Source organism: Phacochoerus africanus, chromosome 2, assembly GCF_016906955.1.
Source record: "Phacochoerus africanus isolate WHEZ1 chromosome 2, ROS_Pafr_v1, whole genome shotgun sequence".
Lineage (NCBI taxonomy): Eukaryota > Metazoa > Chordata > Mammalia > Artiodactyla > Suidae > Phacochoerus > Phacochoerus africanus.
The window spans coordinates 130,348,517-130,364,679 of NC_062545.1; the positions used below are offsets into that span (position 1 = coordinate 130,348,517).

General features: G+C 37.7%; 1 protein-coding gene across 4 annotated transcripts in view; it reads left to right on the forward strand.

Annotated features, from left to right (window-relative positions):
* UBR1 (ubiquitin protein ligase E3 component n-recognin 1) overlaps positions 1-16,163 on the forward strand; it is a 139,907-nt gene that overhangs the window by 103,431 nt on the left and 20,313 nt on the right. For all 4 annotated transcript variants that reach the window (XR_007133108.1, XM_047766565.1, XM_047766566.1 and 1 more), the window contains 6 exons: positions 2,096-2,151; positions 3,943-4,039; positions 8,702-8,769; positions 10,458-10,608; positions 13,301-13,388; positions 15,327-15,460. Coding sequence is in view for 3 of the 4 variants with exons in the window: in XM_047766565.1 (XP_047622521.1) it covers positions 2,096-2,151; positions 3,943-4,039; positions 8,702-8,769; positions 10,458-10,608; positions 13,301-13,388; positions 15,327-15,460 (594 nt within the window). In the remaining variant the exon portion in view is untranslated. The remainder of the gene's footprint in view (positions 1-2,095; positions 2,152-3,942; positions 4,040-8,701; positions 8,770-10,457; positions 10,609-13,300; positions 13,389-15,326; positions 15,461-16,163) is intronic.

The window sequence follows — 16,163 nt, forward strand, 5'->3', positions numbered from 1 at the left end:
AGTGGGTTAAGGATCCAGCATTGCCATGAGCTGTAGTGTTGGTCACAGATGTGGCTCAGATCCATGTTGCTATGGCTGTGGTGTAGACCAGCCGCTGTAGCTCCAGTTCAACCCTAGGCTGGGAACTTCCATGTGCTGTGAGTGTGGCCCTAAAAAGACAAAAAATAATAATAAATAAAAATTGTAATTCTTTCGTGTCGTCTTTATCCAAACAAGTTTCAAACTCCTTTCCAATATATGTTTTTAGTAGTTGTTTTTAATGAATCCACTACATTTTCTTCATTTAAATATATTTTTGTGACAAGACACTGTGTCATGATTTGAATTAAGTAGCATGAAGCCACTTTTTCACAGAACCTTCCTTTGTATGAGTATCTGTCTCTCTGAACAGATTTTAGAAGTCATTTCCAAACCTGTTAGACTTAAACCATAAGTGAAAGATAAATACACAGGTTTATGTTTACTATAATTAAATAAAATGAGAAATAGGAAAAAATGAAGTTTAAATAGAACCTCAACAATTTGATAGGAAATGTAAAACATTCTTTAGGAGTCATGATCTACTTGTTATCTTCAGACTTCAAATGAAGGTATTTTGCACTTTACTATTTTGGGGAAGACAAGCATTAGGAATCAGAAATTTATATAAAAAGTCCCAGTTTTGGAGTTCTTCTATGGCACAGGTTCAATCCCTGGTCCAGGATGCTGTAGATGCGGCCAAAAAAAAAAAAAAAAAAGTCACTGTTTTGTCATAGAATAGATGGGAAATTCGTTGGAGAATGGGACTGAGTTTTCATATGTGTTTCTGTAAGGTAGTAATTGGAATCTTTTTTAATAGAGTGTTACACTGTTTTCGCTATAAGGCTTTTTCCATCCAATGGATATAATGCTGTACTGTATTCCTAGCATATAAACAGTTAACTTACCTCACTCCCTATGGGTATGGAGAGACATATATAGGATGCATTGGCATAGTTATGAGAAATAGCTGAGGAATCTAAACAGAGTATCTTTTATTGCTGTCCATTTAAAAATGGAAAAAGAAAATAGGAAGTAAGCCTTCCACTCATACATGTGTCTATTGCTAAGGATGACTGAAAATAAGAGTAATTTAATAATAAATACCCTAGCCAACATGGCAAAATATATTTCTGAGCCCATGTTTTTTGCTGTTCACAATTTCCTCTCCTTTTATCCTATAAACCTAATTTTTAAAATTGTACCTAAAAGAGTAATAATGTTACTTGCACCTGTTTATGTATTATTTTTAAACAAAGTAAGTTGTGACTAAGAAAAAATTATTTAAAATTTTTTTGCAGAGAAAGACACAAATACTGTATATTTTAACTTATAGGTGCAATCTACAAAATAAATCAAATGAGCAAATATAGCACAACAGACTCACAGATATAGAAGACAAACTAGTGGTTACCAGAGGGGAGATTGGTAGGGGTAGGGCCAAAATAGAGGAAGGAGATTGAGGTACACACTACTAGGTATGAAATAAATTAGTTGCAAGAATGTTAATGCACAGCACTGGGAATATAGTCAATATTTTGTAATAACTTTGTATGGAGTATAATCTGTAAAAATATCAAATTACTATACTATATACTGAACCTAATATAATACTGTAAGTCAACTATTTTTCTTTTTTTAATTACTCAGTGAATTTTATTACATTTATAGTTGTACAATAATCATCACAACCAAATTTTATAGCATTTTTCATTAAAACATTTTTTTTTATATAGAAGAGATGTTAAAAGGGGAAATGAATCAGAATACTTTGTTTTATTCAAGTATACTTTATAGATTGTTGCAAGGACTTTATTATTTATAGTAACAATTTTTAAATGATCTACATTCGCCTCTGTAGTATTCTCTCAGAAATTTGCTGATTTTGGTATAGACTTAAACTTTGAAAGGAAAGAGTCTAAATCATCTGGTCAGAAGTGAAATTAGTTAAAGGATATATGAGGAGTTCCCCTTGTGGCTGGCCTCAGGGAATTAAGGAACATCTATAGATAGAAACCAAGTATACAATTGTATCAATAATCAGAATTTATTGTTTTTGTTTTTCTTACTCTTTGAGAAAACCTTTTGGGAGATGAAGGAAAACCTTTGTTTGGAGCACTTCAAAATAGACAGGTATGTATATTCCAATAGGGTGAATGTAACTTATGGTATGCTTTTTTAGGAATCCCACAGTAAATTTATCATTAAAGAAAAGTATTTACTGACTCCTTTTTCTGTAAAAGTTACCAGAATTCTGCTTAAAAAAAAAAAAAAAAATTCCTGTTGTGGCTCAATAGGTTAAGAACCTGACCAGTATCCACGAGGATGCAGGTTTGATCCCTGGCCTCATTCAGTGGGGTAAGGATCTGGCATTGCCATGAGCTCTGCTGTAGGTTGCAGACTGGCCTGGATTGGCGTGGCTGTGGCTGTGGCTGGCAGTTGCAGCTCCTATTTGACCCCTGGTGTGGGAACTTCCATATGCATGGCCCTAAAAAGCCAAAAAAGTAAAAATAAAAAATAAAAAAAAAGCTACTTCAGTTTCAGGAGCTTGAAAGGCGAGGCTTACACACTTTGCAGAGTTTACTAGTAACCTGTGGTTAAATGTAACTCACAGAAAGCGTTCTGATGATATTCTTAGTTACTTTTTTTCCCCTTCTCTGTTCATTTCCAAATCAGAAAACTTGAGTCTCCTGCATTTTTCCTTCTAGCTAATTTTGCACCATCATGTAGCATTAAGTATTAATGCTGGTTAACTCTAGACAAATCATTTTACTGAATTTAAGAATAAATCTAAGCCATGACTCCTTAATGGGCAGATCCTGACTGACTATACTCCTGTCTCAGACCTGCATGTCATAATGTTGGGAACCCTGAAAAACAGTACCTAAGAAATGTGCTCAGGATTTCCCTTTGTGGCTTAGTGGGTTAAGAACCTGAGTAGTATCCATGAGGATGAGGGTTCAGTCCCTGGCTTCAGTGGGTTAAGAATCCGACATTGCTTCAAGCTGTGGAGTGGGTCACAGATCTGGTGTTGCTGTGGCTGTGGTGTAGGCAGGCAGCTGAAGTTCCAATTTGACCCCTAGCCTGGGAACTTCCATATGTGTGGCCCTAAAAAAAAGAAAGAAAGAAATGTGTTCAGAAGCTCTGTAAAAACAAACTGGGCAGCTGAGGATTCCCCAGACCACCCCCTCTCAGCCATTTCCCTCTTACTTTCTGACAGCCTGCACATGGGACTTGGAGTCCACAGTGTGCTTCCCTATAGCTCTCATCCTTCTTTCTGGGAAGCAGATGATCTCTTCTCTGAATCCAGTGATTTTTCTGCTATCGTTATAGAATTTCTATAAATACATTTATTTGCACAGGCCAGACATTTAGAAGAATGATTCTGGTAAAAAAGAGTACTTAGGAGTTCCCGTCGTGGCTCAGTGGTTAACGAATCTAACTAGGAACCATGAAGTTGCAGGTTCGGTCCCTGGCCTTGCTCAGTGGGTTAAAGGATCCGGCGTTGCCGTGAGCTGTGGTGTAGGTCACAGACGCAGCTCGGATGCCATGTTGCTGTGGCTGTGGTGTAGGCCAGGGGCTACTGCTCCGATTCGACCCCTGGCCTGGGAACCTCCATATGCCTCGGGAGTGGCCCTTGAAAAGGCAAAAAGACAAAAAAAAAAAGAGTACTTAGAAGAGAACTGAGATGATTATATCTTAAATACCTCTTTGTCGTGAAAATCTATTAAAAAATTCAGTGAGGTCATAAAATATTTTAAAAGTGTTAAAAATAATTGTAATTTATTATAATTTATTTGAAAGAACGTAAAGTATATGAGTCTGCACTAATTTTTGCAGACTGGGATTGGTTTTTACAGTGAGTGACTTTGGCCTGTCATATTCCCTTATCTTTTTATCTTCTCCTCTTTTACAAAAATCTAGCATAATGGTTTGAAAGCATTAATGCAGTTCGCCATTGCACAAAGGATTACCTGTTCTCAGGTGCTGATACAGAAACATCTGATTCGTCTTCTTTCAGGTAGAGTCTTCTCTGAATTATTTTTTGAATTATTATTAATATGTTATTTATATGTATTTTCCCATTGTATTTCTGGCAGTGTATTTTACTAGGAAACAACACACCGCACTAATTTTGAGCACTCATAACCGCAGCCTTAGAAAAGAAAAGGCAAAAAATAAAACAAAACAAAACTTGGCTTCCCCTGTAATACCTGCAGTCTTATTTTTAAAACCAAGTATTTTCCAAATGTTATCAGCTGTGTTCATTATACTCACATAGGGACTTTTTTGAACCAACATCCACATTTACTAACATCTTTGTATCCCAGTCTGGTTAGAAAAGGGAACAGTGGTGTGGACAGATCATGTTAAAATATGTTTAGGGAGTTCCCGTCGTGGCGCAGTGGTTGGCGAATCCAGCTAGTAACCATGGGGCTGCGGGTTCGATCCCTGGCCTTGCTCAGTGGGTTGGGGATCCGGCATTGCCGTGAGCTGTGGTGTAGGTCGCAGGTGTGGCTCGGATCCTGCGTTGCTGTGGCTCTGGCGTAGGCCGGCAGCTACAGCTCCGATTCGACCCCTAGCCTGGGGACCTCCGTGTGCTGTGGGAAGCGGCCCTAGAAAAGGCAAAAAAAAAAAGACATAAAAATATGTTTAATTTTTCTAGTATGTATTAAAGGTATATAAAAATAATAGAAATGCTAAGTGTAGTAATCTCAAACTGTAGGCCTTTTTCTTTGAGAGACAGGCTGTAACAGCTGGGTTTGTTTGTAGATTCTAGCAAGCTAAAATAAGTTCATATGGTGCTCTCAGTTAATATGAAAATAAAAAGGATTAGAGGTTATGCAGTAGTGGAATGATTTCTTTGAAAGTGGATTGGCTTTCATTTTAGTTATCTGCATTTCCATGTGGATATTTGTACTACAGGAACTCCTTTGCACCTAAACAGGTCAGGCTTAAAAAGGACTGTTTATAAGACTATTTGTTCACTTTGGTCACATGTAAAGGGGGTTAAGCTTGGCACTTCTACGTATGTTTCTACCAAATAATGGAGTCACTCAGTTTCTTTAAGCTTTAAAACCAGGCATGGTTTTTTCCTAGCCAATCTAGCAGGTCACTCCCCCCCCCCCCCGCCCCCTGCAAATAAGACCAGCAGCTTTACCTTGAAAGTCTGTTGAAACAGGTCAGTTACCTCCTTGTTCATCCCCCAAGCTTCTTAAGGAGTTCTTCCTGAGCAGCTTTCTGTCACTCTGATGACATGGGGATTCCATGGCTCCATGCAGACTGCTACACAGATTTCATTATAACTTCCACTATGAAACACTTTTATATTTTATATTTTCAAGTTAATTTCCAGCTTGTGCTTCTTGTTTTTAGGACCTCTTCCTATTGTTAACAGTTTATCCTATTTGCATAGTAATATTTTGGCTTAATTTTTTTATTTTTTGGTATCTCTTTTTGTTTCAGTTACAATTTAGATACCTTGTTTTACCAGCAGTTCCACATAGTTTCCCTGCTTTTATATTTATCACACATTATGGGATTTATAATGTTTTAAAACACCTCAAAATAAGCACCAAAGAGACTACTTAACATCATCACAAGAGTTCCCGTTGTGGCTCAGCAGGTTAAAAGGACCTGCCCTTGTCTCTGTGAGGATGTGGGTTTGAACCCCAGCCTCGCTCTGTGGGTTAAGGATTTGGTGTTGCCACAAGCTGTGGCGTAGGTTGCAGATGCAGCTCACATCTGGTGTTCCTATAGCTGTGGTGTAGGCCTGCCGCTCTGATTCGACCTCTGGCCCAGAAACTGCCATATGTTGCGGATGTGGCCGTAAAAAGAAAAAAAGAATAATAATAATATTGTCACAGATGACAAAGACCAAAATAGTAGTGCATAATTTCTAATTGGCAGTAACTAATGGAATCGATGTGCTTTTGCTGTGTAATGTATCTTTGTGCCTTTATGTTAAAGTTTGTCATGTGAAAATTTATCAGCAGAAACGTCTTTATTTGCAAGGTGTTAGGGCTATAAACTGTGTGTAGAGGTATAAGATATGGTCTCTGCCATTAGAAAGCTTTTGATTGAATTAAAAGAGCAGAACCTCTGTGAAAACTCATGAAGTAGCCAAATGCCAGATATATGGTAAAAATGTGTACTTCAAAAGTAGGACAAATAAATATGTTTTTAAAATATGTGCTTTAAGGAGTTCCCGTCATGGTGCAGTGGTTAACGAATCCGACTAGGAACCATGAGGTTGCGGGTTCGGTCCCTGCCCTTGCTCAGTGGGTTGACGATCCGGCGTTGCCGTGAGCTGTGGCGTAGGTTGCAGATGCGGCTCGGATCCCGCATTGCTGTGGCTCTGGCGTGGGCCGGTGGCTGCAGCTCTGATTGAACCCCTAGCCTGGGAACCTCCATATGCCGCGGGAGCAGCCCAAGAAATAGCAAAAAGACAAAAAAAAATAAAAAATAAATAAATAAATAAAATATGTGCTTTAAGAATTGAGACAGGAAGAGATCACTATGGGACTCTGCAGATGTTCCCTCTAACAGGGGGTCCATAAAAATAAACTAAGGGGAACAGAGACAGCATTTTAAGTCCAGTGAACAAGGTGAGCAGAGATTGAGGAGGTAGGAAAGTGTGTGGTATGTTTAGATAGACAAGTCTGATAGGAGTAGTGGTACCCATAGATAGATAGAGAAAGATGAAGTTCTGATAAAATCAGAGGGTTGTAAATGCCCCAGTAAGAAGTTTGAACTTTATTCTTTAGGTTATTGGGAATTTCTGAAACTTTTTGAGCAATAATTCTCTAAAGTTAATTTGATATTGTATAGATTGAATTGGAAAAGGAAAAATTAGAGGTAACGTATATTTGCATGGATAACATAAATTAGAGAGGAAATTGGGATGGGTGGAGGCAAGAATTTGAATTAAAATGAGTAACAAGATTATTGAGAGAAACAGGGAAGTCCACAACCGAGAGCTGTTTTGTGCGAAAAGTGATAAATATTGTTTTAATATGTTGACTCTGCAATAGCAATAGGACATTTAGTGCTCACTACCATGTATGTGTCACATATTGTACAAGGATCTTTTAATATAATCATGTCTTCTAACCACAATTCTTCAAGGAAATTATCATTTTCCCAATTTACAGATGAAGAAATTGAGGCACAGAGAAGTTATGTGACATGACTAAGATCATAAAACCAATAAGAGGCAGAGTTAATATTGGAACCCAAGACTTGACCATAAAGCCTATACTTTTCTTACTGTATCATATAAGTGTTGCTGCAATATTTAATTTAGCGTAAATGGAAGATTTTACTGAGATGAAATGAAAATATGCATGCAAAAAATTAACTTTTGATTTCAGAGGACTTCTAAAAAATAAATATATTTAGCAGCCAGAAAAAAAAAATTTTTCCACATCTTCCTGTTAGAAAAAATTGGTGACAGTAAGAGTATTCTTTTGGCTGAAAAGGTGATAAAATTCAGGACAAGGGATTAGGAGTTAGTAAAATGTCCTGGGAACAAAATACTTTGTAATACTGATAAGAAAATAAGATAGGTAGTATTGGGGTGTCGTGGACATGTTAACTGACATCAGAAATATTACCAAAAGTTTTTCAACTATAATAATTTTTTTTTAATTTTTAATTTGAGGAAGTGAGAGCTGGAAACAGTAAGTGGAGTATTAAGAACACATAGCTAGTTAATGGCGGAGCCCTGTGATCAGTTTAGTTTTATAAAGCCAATATTAATATCATTTGTAGTGATTACTGTATGCCAAGCTCAGGATAAGTACTTTTAACGCACATGTTAACAAACCTCCCAGCAATGTTGTATTCACTGTCTCTTTAGAGAAGTCAAGTCTGTTGCATGTAACACGTAATCACAGGAAGTACTGGGTCCCATTTCTGTCTGATTCCAAAGCCTGTGCCCTTATCTTTCACGCTTTTTGTTTAAAATAGTGAATATGGGGTTAAGAAATTGACCTAGTCTGGGAAGAGGCTTCTCTCCCTCATTTTAAGCAAATAATAGCTTTATTGAGATATAGTCAAGACCCTTACTGTTGTTTTGAATTCTTGATTTCACTTCCTTGTCATTCTTTCCCTGGTTTATGAATTTGGAGTCTGACCAGATCAGAAAGGAAGTTTTTGAGCTATCTGCATTTCCTTCCATTCATCAGTCCCTATAAACCATTATCTAGTTTTTGCTCAGGAGTCTCTTGTCCATTCTCCTTTCACTTACACTGCTTTGCATGCTATCCCTGCTCCCCAGTCCCAAATTTGTTCACATATTTTTGCATCACAGAATGTTTAGAAATGTGTAATTGTGGAGGGGGAACTGTTCGGGAACATTGTGTGAAAGTAATTCTCTTTCATTGAGCAAATACTTATTGAGCAATTTCTTAGTTATCCTAGTTTACCCTTTCCTCCTGTTTCTTATCTTTCAATCATTAAATTATATCTAGGACTTTTTAGATCCTTTTCTCAGTTGAGTTAATCTTTAATTTTGGTTCCCATATCTTAAAGATGTGATGTACCAGTTTACCAGCTTTTGTATTTTATAACTCTGATAAATTTTTGTCTTAGATGTTTGTATCTTCCATTATATTTAACTACATTACTCTATTACTAACTGAATTACATTAAAGTTTTTTTTGGTTTTTGTTTTGTTTAGTTGTTCTTCCCATCCTGAAATCAGATGATACACCTTGCCTTCTATCCATAGATCTGTTTCATGTTTTGGTAAGTGTTCAGTAAATTTTTTTCAAAGTCACTCAAGTTTATGATTTCATATATTTTCCTCATTCAGATTTTCCTCATTGTTCAATATTATAAATTATTGATATTCAAACTATGAAGTTTAATCTCTTTTGTCCATTTGCGTTACAAATAGTTATAGATTTGACTGAGACAGTCAAAATCACTTTAAAGATGATACCACATTTAGCCCTTTACTTTATAATAGGTCTTATTTTAGATGATTGTATTTAGGTGGTGTGTATACAAATAAACTGTTTCTAATAATGTATTATTCTTTCCCCCTCCTTCTTTTTCTCAATTTGTTTGTAAGCAATGAATGATAGTATGAGCTATCTTAAAATCATTAGTTATTTGGGATAGTGACCAGGCCATGGGCACATCTAGGCTGGCACACCACAGCTTTTCCATCCCTGTGATGATTCTACTCCTTCAGAACAAGTTCTCTAGGGAGTTCTTATGTGGCACAGTGAGTTAAGGATCTGGCATTGTCACTCCAGTGGCTTGGGTCGATGCTATGATGTGGGTTCGATCCTTGGTCAGGGAACTTTCACATGCTATGGGCACAGCACCCCCATAAAAAATTCCCTAGAGGAGTTCCCGTCGTGGTGCAGTGGTTAACGAATCCGACTAGGAACCATGAGGTTGCGGGTTCGGTCCCTACCCTTGCTCAGTGGGTTAACGATCCGGCGTTGCCGTGAGCTGTGGTGCAGGTTGCAGACGTGGCTCGGATCCCGTGTTGCTGTGGCTCTGGCGTAGGCCGGTGGCTATAGCTCCGATTCAACCCCTAGCCTGGGAACCTCCATATGCCGCGGGAGCGGCCCAAGAAATAGCAACAACAACAAAAAAGACAAAAAAAAAATTCCCTAGAGACAACTACAGATGTGATAAATTCATTGAGTAATAAAAAAAAATAAAAAATAAAATAAAAAGAATGTGCCTTTCCCCTCCCCTCCCCCCCAAAAAAATTCCCTAGAGAGAGCCAAGGTGAGGCTGGGAGCATGGATGCAAAGTTAGTATCCTCTACCCAGTGACTGTCACTCTTGTCTTTTGGATTCTCATGAGGGAAACCTTGAAAAGAATACTGTTGTGGCTCAGTGGAAATGAACGCAACTACTGTGCATGAGGATGCGGGTTTGATCCCCGGCCTGGCTCAGTGAGTTGATGATCTGGCGTTGCCATGAACTGTGTTGTAGGTTGCAGACGTGGCTTGGATTTGGTGTTGCTGTAGCTCCAATTCAGCCCCTAGCCTGGGAACTTCCATACACTGCACGTGCAACCCTAAAAAAAAAAAAAAATGCTGGTAACTGCGAGCACAGCCTGCTGAGATTATGATTTGGTTAAACTGGCATGGGGCCTGTGTATCACTTATTTTAAGAACTCCCCTAGTGATTATAATGTTGCATCTTCTAAAATCACAGTATTGAGACTACTACCTAGAACTAGAATAAGTAGACCCAGCAAAGGGATAAACCTGTTTGGTGATGACATTTGTCCTCTACTTTTGGTATGTTATGTTCTGAAATATCCTATTGAATAATTAGAAAAAATATGATGGTTATTAAAACATGCACACACAAAGAGCAGTGTCTGGTGTTCTTTATATTTAGTTATGAGATTAATTTGTGTTGGTCTTTGTTGTTACCCATGTTGATATCTATTTTCTATCATAGGTGGGTGCTGTGTTAGCCTTTCCATCCTTGTATTGGGATGACGCTGTTGATCTGCAGCCTTCCTCAGTTAGCTCTTCCTATAACCACCTTTATCTCTTCCATTTGATCACCATGGCACACATGTTTCAGATACTTCTTACCATAGACACAGGTAAAGCTCCCATCAGTTGTTAACTGTAAATAACATCTTCCCATGATTTACTGGCAAAATTAATTATGCTTTTAATCATATTTTCCTAAGTTCTGTATTATGTTTCATTGAAACAATTGAAAAAGTGATCTCCAGGATATATTATTAAGTAAAAAAAGTAGAGTAGGGTACAGGAGAGTAGTTATAGTATAAACCTTTATTTCATGTATTATGCATATACAAGCTTACAGGTAGTCATATTTGCTTATGTTTTTTATAAATGAAACAACAGAAGAATAAACCCAAAATTAGGAACTCTCTTTCATTGCAGTTAGGAATGAAGTCTATGCCACTTTGAAATATAGTTCAGCAGATTCTTACAAAACTAAATGTGCTCCTACCATATAGTCCAGCATTCACACTCCTTGGTAATGGCCAAAATAAACTGAAAACCTATGTCCACACAAAAACCCGCACGCATGTTTATAGCAGCTTTATTCGTAATTGTCAAAACTTGGAAGCAACCCATATGTCCTTGTGAATAAACAAACTGATACATCTAAACAATGGAATATTCTTCAGTGCTCAAAAGAAATGAGCTATCAAACAATGAAAAGACATGAAGGAAACATAAATGCATATTACTAAGTGAAAGAAGCAAATCTGAAAAGGCTACATGCTATATGATTCCAACTATATGACATTCAGGGAGATGCAAAACTATGGAGACAGTAAAAAGATCAGTGATCAACTAGGGTTAGGGGAGAGAGTCGAATAGGCAGAGCAAAGATACGATTTTTAGGGTAAGGAAACTATTCTGTGGAATACTATAATAGTGGATATGTCTCATTGTACATTTGTCAAAACCCATAGAATGTATAACGCCATAGAATGATCCCTAGTGTTAACTATGGACTTTGAATGATGATGATATGTCATTGTAGGTTGTAAGAAATAGCCTGGTCTGGTGAGTGACTGATAGTGGGGGAAATTGTGGGTGCTTGGGAACAATGGGTATATGGAAGAATCTGTGCTTTGCACTCAACTTTGCTGCGAACCTAAAAGTGCTTTAAAAAATAAAGTTCATTAATTTAAAAAGATCTTGTTACATAGGTGTATGCATTTGTCGAAACTCATCAAATGGTACCTTTAATATTTGGGCATTTTATTGCAAATAAAATTTACCTCAAATCAAGAAAAAACGACTCACATACAAATACTGGAAATATCAAGATGAGCACATGATATATTTTCTTTCTTTCTTTCTTTTTTTTTCTTTTTTGGCTGCCCTGTGGCATATGGAGTTCCTGGGCCAGAGATCAGATCTGAGTCATAATCATGAACTAAGCCACAGTTGCAGCAACACTGCCAGATCCTTAACCCCACTCTGCCAGGCCGGGGATCAGACAGGTATCCCAGCACTCCCAAGACACCGCCAGTCCTGTTGTGCCACAGTGAGAACTCCTATTTTCCTTTTTTTTTTAAAGTGCATTTCCTGGAATTCCTGTTGTGACTCAGTGGGTTAAGAACCCAACTAATATCCATGAGGATGTGCGTTCGATCCCTGACCTCGCTCGGTGGGTTAAGGATCCTGTGTGCAGTGAACAGTGGTGTAGGTCACAGATGTGGCTTGGATCCTGCATTGCTGTGGCTGTGGTGTAAGCTGACAGCTGCAGCTCCAATTTGACCCTTAGCCTTGGAACTTCCATATGCTGCAGATGTGGCTCTAAAAAGCAAAAAATAAAATAATTTAAAAAGTGTATTTTCTAAAGAGACCTTAATCAAAAAGGGAAAAGAACTGGCTATGTTCAAGATCAGAGAATCAGGGAGTTCCCATTGTGGCTCAATGGTTAACAAATCCGACTAGGAGCCATGAGGTTGCGGGTTTGATCCCTGACCTTGCTCAGTGGGTTGACGATCCGGCGTTGCTGTGAGCTGTGGTGTAGGTCGAAGATGCGGCTCGGATCCCGTGTTGCTGTGGCTCTGGCGTAGGCCGGTGGCTACAGCTCCGATTGACCCCTAGCCTGGGAACCTCCATATGTCACAGGAAACAAACAAACAAAAAAAAAGATCAGAGAATCAGGGTAATTTTAATTGTGGCCTTTCAGATGAATTAATGTATAAACAAAACTTTTTTAAAACAAGAGAGTAATATTCAAATGTGCTGTAACCATCCCTCACAGCAGATTGCAAAGAGAACTTCAGTGGCTCACACAGAATTTTAACTTAACTGGGAGAGTTGGCAGTTGCCAGAAAGGTTTAGAATAGTCCTCCCATAGGTGAAGGACAGATTATGGGGAAAAATGACCCCCATAGTTTTTTTGTTTGTTTTTTTATGTCTTTTTGCTTGAGCAAGGAGACAGGATAGCAACCTGTTTTCCTTTCTAAAAGTCGAATTTCTACCTGCTTGCTAAGACTTCTAGGAACTCAGAGCAGGTAGAGGACCTTATTTACTTTGTCATATTATAATGTGGTAAATATTTATTAAGCATTATGTTGCATGGATGTGATTCTGTCCTATTTGTTTCTCCAGCTAACATACTGATAAAGTTTAATAGTTTAAATGTTCAGAATCAATAGTTCAGATTGAGAAGAAGGCAAAGAACCTCAGTTGAACTGACATTGCTTATTATCTTAGAACCATGAAATTGAGGTATAGCTGATAAATTGAATAGCAGAGTCATATATTTATCTTTCAGAATTTCTTTTTCAGACATCCCCCTTGCACAGACTCAAGAAGAGAGTGAAGAGGCTCATTCTGCATCTTCTTTCTTGGCAGAAGTTTCTCAATATACAAATGGGTGAGTAACTGTCCATTACTCCAGTCTATCTCAGTATTGTTTTTTTATAATTCCACATCATTTGGTTGTTTGGCAGTGTAATTTTGGACCATTTAAATTCCGGTTTTTAAAAATCAGTTAAGGAGTTCCCGTCGTGGCTCAGTGGTTGACGAATCTGACTAGGAATCATGAGGTTGCAGGTTCGATCCCTGGCCTTGCTCAGTGGGTTAAGGATCTGGCGTTGCCGTGAGCTGTGGAGTAGGTCGCAGACTTGGCTCAGATCCCACGTTGCTGTGGCTGTGGTATAGGCCGGCAGCTACAGCTCCAACTAGACCCCTAGCCTGGGAACCTCCATATGCTGCAGAAACAGCCCAAGAAATGGCAAAAAGACAAAAAAATAAAATAAAAATCAGTTAAAGGTGTTTGTTGTTATCCATTAACCACAAATAAGAGTTACTGATTTATTTGTTTCTGAGTCTGAAACTAGTTAGTCTTGTTAACTATTCTGGAAACATAAGCAAAAAATGATAGAAATCTAATAATATGCAGTATTTAGAATTTAAATAAATGTAGAAAGGCAAAAATAGGTTGTCATTTTGAGGGAATCCATATAGTTGATGCACTTAACTAATTAGAAGTTTTTTAAGATTGTTGTGAGTAATATGTAAAATACATTGACAATGCAAAGATTGAAGCCAAAATGTAACAGGAGTACTCTACTGAACATCACCTGCAGCCAAGTTCCCTTTTTTGTTTTCATCATCTTCATCTGTCAGTTTTTTTTTTTAATTTAGGTACTGTATATGTGTGTATATTTTATGTTGATATACTTTATTTTTTAGAGCTATTTTAGGTTTATAGAAAAATTGAACAGAAAATACAGAATTCCCAGAGTTCCCATCATGGCTCAATGGTTAACGAATCCGACTAGGAACCATGAAGTTGCGGGTTCGATCCCTGGCCTTGCTCAGTGGGTTAAAGATCCCTTGTTGCCATGAGCTGTGGTATAGGTTGCAGACATGGCTCAGATCTGGCGTTGCTGTGACTGTGGCAAAGGCCAACGGTTACAACTCCGATTAGACCCCTAGCCTGGGAACCTCTATATGCCTCGGGTGTGGCCTTAGAAAAGACAAAAGGACAAAAAAAAGAAAAGAAAAGAAAATTCAGTTTTCCCATTTACTCCCTTCCCCCTCCATTTTTTTGTGATTGTGTGGTACATTTGTTAAGTTGATGAACCAGCATTGACACTTTGTTATTAACTAAAGTCCATGTTTTACATTAAGGGTCACTCTTTGTGTTGTATGATTATAGTACCATATAGATTAGTTTCAGAGCTCTGAAAATTACCAGTTTTAATACAGAAATCAGGAGAGTATTATTATTATTTTTTTTAGCTAATTTAGCTGCTTTGGTTAGTTATTGATAAGTACATTCCGTCCACATTTCAATACAAGGATTAGGAAAAAAGAAAAAGGTAGTTCTTTGCCTTAAAAATCTACATGGGGGAGTTCCCGTTGTGGCTCAGTGGTAACTAACCCAACCAGTATCCATGATGATCCAGGTTCCATCCCTGGTGCCATTTAGTGAGTTAAGGTTCTGGCATTGCTGTCAGCTGTCGTGTAAGTCACAGACATAGCTCAGATCTGGTGTTGCTATGGCTGTTGTGTAACCTGGCAGCTGCAGCTCCGATTCAACCCCTATGCTTCAAGTGCAGCCCTTAAAAAAAAAAAAAATCTGCTTGGTAAAATATGGAAGATTTGTGGTTTTCTTTAGGAAGCTATTAGGAGATTTAAAGACTGAAGCTATAGCTAGTTAAATACTTTGTTTTAAGTGTTTAAAAATTAAGTGGATAAAAATTATTTAATGCTTAGCTATATTTTTGAAAGGGATGTGTTTATAATCTAGGCAGAGTTTTAGCCTGATTAATATTCTGTTTTTTCTGGAATTACTGCTTCTTAGCTACGTTGGGTGTGGTATTCCTGGCTGGTATTTATGGGTCTCATTGAAGAATGGCATCATCCCTTACCTTCGCTGTGCTGCATTGTTTTTCCATTATTTACTTGGAATAACTCCACCTGAAGATCTGTTTACCAGTAAGTAGGAAAATGAAATCACAGAGTAGTAAATGAGAGACTTTTTTTCTTATCTTTAACTTCAAGAATACAGGGTGAGAAATCACTTCTTCATTCTTCGTCTCAGTGAAGAATGAAGTGTTCACTCCAAATAAGTGTTACCCTGCCCTAGTTTAGGTAAAAGGTGAGGCCAAAAACCAGATTAGCCTCATAATCGGTGAAACCTACTCGTGGCTCTCATCTGTGTACAGTTTTTGTACTTGAGTTTATAGGATGCCTGCATGCAGAATATAATGGATAAGGTGTACAAGAAATCAGAAACATAAATTGCTTTTAAGGGAAGAGAACTGTTTGGTTAGGTAAGAGGAAATTTTTATTGTATACTCTGTTTTTTGAATTTTGAATGTATGACTATTATAAAGGAATTAAAATGCTGCTGGAAGAGGCCTGCTTTGACAAACCAAGGCCATGTGTATTTGAGTAACAGAATCATTTCCTTTTTCCTTTACTTGGGTTAAATCTGTATCAGGATAGAGAAGGCTTCCTTGTGACTTTGTGTGGGTAAAAATCAGGTTTGTATGGTTTTCAAAAAAAAAAAAAAAGATTTGTATCATTTTGGAAGAGTCATTAAAGTTGCTCAGAGATTCTTCCTTTTGTCCTTTTCTCCTTTTGTCTACTTTACTGTCTGTCAGCTTCTTCATCTTGAACTCAGTTCAGGAGAATT